The 2,292-nt window shown below is 37.4% G+C and overlaps 1 protein-coding gene across 1 annotated transcript in view; it reads left to right on the top strand.

Annotated features, from left to right (window-relative positions):
- Window positions 1-2,292, top strand: part of LOC106519017 (glutamate receptor ionotropic, NMDA 2C-like) — an 81,664-nt gene that overhangs the window by 45,010 nt on the left and 34,362 nt on the right. Inside the window, 1 exon segment of the mRNA XM_014010487.1 lies at window positions 808-922. Within this exon segment, the coding sequence (XP_013865941.1) occupies window positions 808-922 (115 nt within the window).

Raw genomic sequence — 2,292 nt, 5'->3', positions numbered from 1 at the left:
CAAACAAACAAAAAAACAAAACAAACAAACAAAAAAAATAAAATAAAATAAAAAAACAGTATCAGTTTCTGATATCAGGGCATTTTGAACAAGTATTTGCAAAAATGCTTGTATTGGACCCGATACCAATACTGGCATCAGTATCGATATTGCAACGCTGCTAATTTGAACAAAAATTAAGAAAACTATATGCACTTTTGGAGATACGGCTCATATTTTCAGGCTCTTTATTCATTCCTTCATCTGCTGAGTCCTAAATACTTGAACTGTATTTTTGTGTCAGATGGCAGAAACATTGCTTTATGGAGAACCATTGAGCTTTCTTGTTCTATAGTTTAAAATGTCATCATAAAGATTGTTTCTTCTCAAGAAATGACAAATTGAACAGAAAAAAGAATGAGTTGCTTCCACCGAAGACAGCACAGTTTCAGCTCTGACTGCTCGAATGGCCTAGAACATCATGACTTAAGGGAAAAAAAACATTAGCGAGACACATTTGCATTTGTTATGAAATGCAAATCACTCGGGATGAATTAATGCACAGCCCAGTCTACCTTGATTTTATACCTTGAGCGATAAGCAATAACATCCTGCTGCCCAGCCAATCACCTGTTGCTCATCATCCCCTGATGAGCTACTTCCTGTCTCCGACATGAAATTAAACTCTCCCCGGGAAGCTTTAGGCTTAATTAGGACGTGAGCTTTGTGTAGGAGTACAAATGAATATGGAAGATCTTATGTAGGAATACAAATTGTTTTTGTTGCATCTCTTGATTGCGTATGTTTCTGCTTTTGCTTGGGATGCAGGCACATGCTCAATGTGACGTGGGAAAGGAAAGATCTGTCGTTCAACAACCAAGGCTTCTTATCCAACCCCTCCATGGTCATTATAGCTTTGGATCGGGAGAGACAGTGGGACAAGGTACTGAGACAAATCACAACACTGTAAATAATAATAATAACAATAATAATTTTAAAAAAAGTGCAGCAGAATTCTGAAGTCCTGTCAATGTTTGTAGAGTAGGACCCAGAAATGCAGACAAGCATGAGAAACCGAAAAAAAAAAAACTTAGTAGATTTAATTAAAAGAAGCTGGAGAGGCAGCAAACAAATATGAAAAAAAAAAAACAAATAAATAAAAAAACAAAGAACCGGAGGAAGCAGAGGAACAATCTGACAGGGCTGATGAATAGATGAATAGATTAGACACCTGGGCCTGATGACAACAGGAAACAGGTGTAAGTGGGTCGGGCGGGTTGAAGACTGACAATGGAAAAGTACTAACAATAACTTTTACACAATCTATAAAACAGCCAAATAGGGTGGTGCCAACATCCTGAGACTTCTGGCTCTGTTGACGTCTGCTTGAACACGTCTTTGCTCTCTCATCTGGGCCCAGATGGTCGGGACAGTGCTGTGCATCAAAAAACAGCTTCTTTTGGCACGTTGTTCCAAATGCAGTTTAAACTTGCCTCTATTAGATAGAAGTTGTGAATAAAAGACATGTTTTGCAGTAATAAAACTGTAAAAAGATACATACAGTGCAGTGCATGCATCTGCGTGTATTAATGTCAACCATAGACAMACAGGTTGTACAAAATTAAAAATCACGAATGTGCTTTTTTTCCATTTTCTGAAGTTGCCACATCTTTCTCTTGTTTCCTCATAACCTTGCCTTGCAATCTGTGTTTCCTTCCCTTTTCTGCACACACAGACACACACCCAGAGCCTGAGGGCGTATTGAAAAACTGCGACTAACCAGAAAGGTCTGAACGTAATCTCAGTGCTGGTTGAACTCATTTATTTCTGTCCTGGAAAGACCAACCCACTTTATCAATGTCACTTCCTGCCAGGATTGTATGTTTTCACGCGTTTACAAAAACAGACATGTAATTGGATTGAAGTAAGGGGTCTCACGTGCAAAATTACATACTTTCCATCCATGTTATGTTTGTARGCTCTCATTTTCTGATTGCTCCATGTTCTTTATGTCATGTCTCTCGTGATCAACCTGTCATTCTGGTAATTTTCAGGTTTTTCACTTTCACTCTGACAATCTGACATTTAACCATAAAACTAACTCTTATTATCACCTGAAGGGTGCTGCTGGGTGACACTTTAAAGTCTTATTTTAGTCTTTATTTTATTTGAACTTTCCTTATTCATTCACCTATAGAGCTAAAATACAAAGACACTGTACAGGTGCTGGTCATAAAATTAGAATATCATGAAAAAGTAGATTTATTTCAGTAATTCCATTTAAAAAGTGAAACTTGTATATTATATTCATAC

The sequence above is a fragment of the Austrofundulus limnaeus genome, unplaced genomic scaffold (assembly GCF_001266775.1).
Source record: "Austrofundulus limnaeus strain Quisiro unplaced genomic scaffold, Austrofundulus_limnaeus-1.0 Scaffold69, whole genome shotgun sequence".
NCBI lineage: Eukaryota > Metazoa > Chordata > Actinopteri > Cyprinodontiformes > Rivulidae > Austrofundulus > Austrofundulus limnaeus.
The sequence above is the reverse complement of the archived record's forward strand: the minus strand, read 5'-3'. Positions and strand labels throughout refer to the sequence as shown.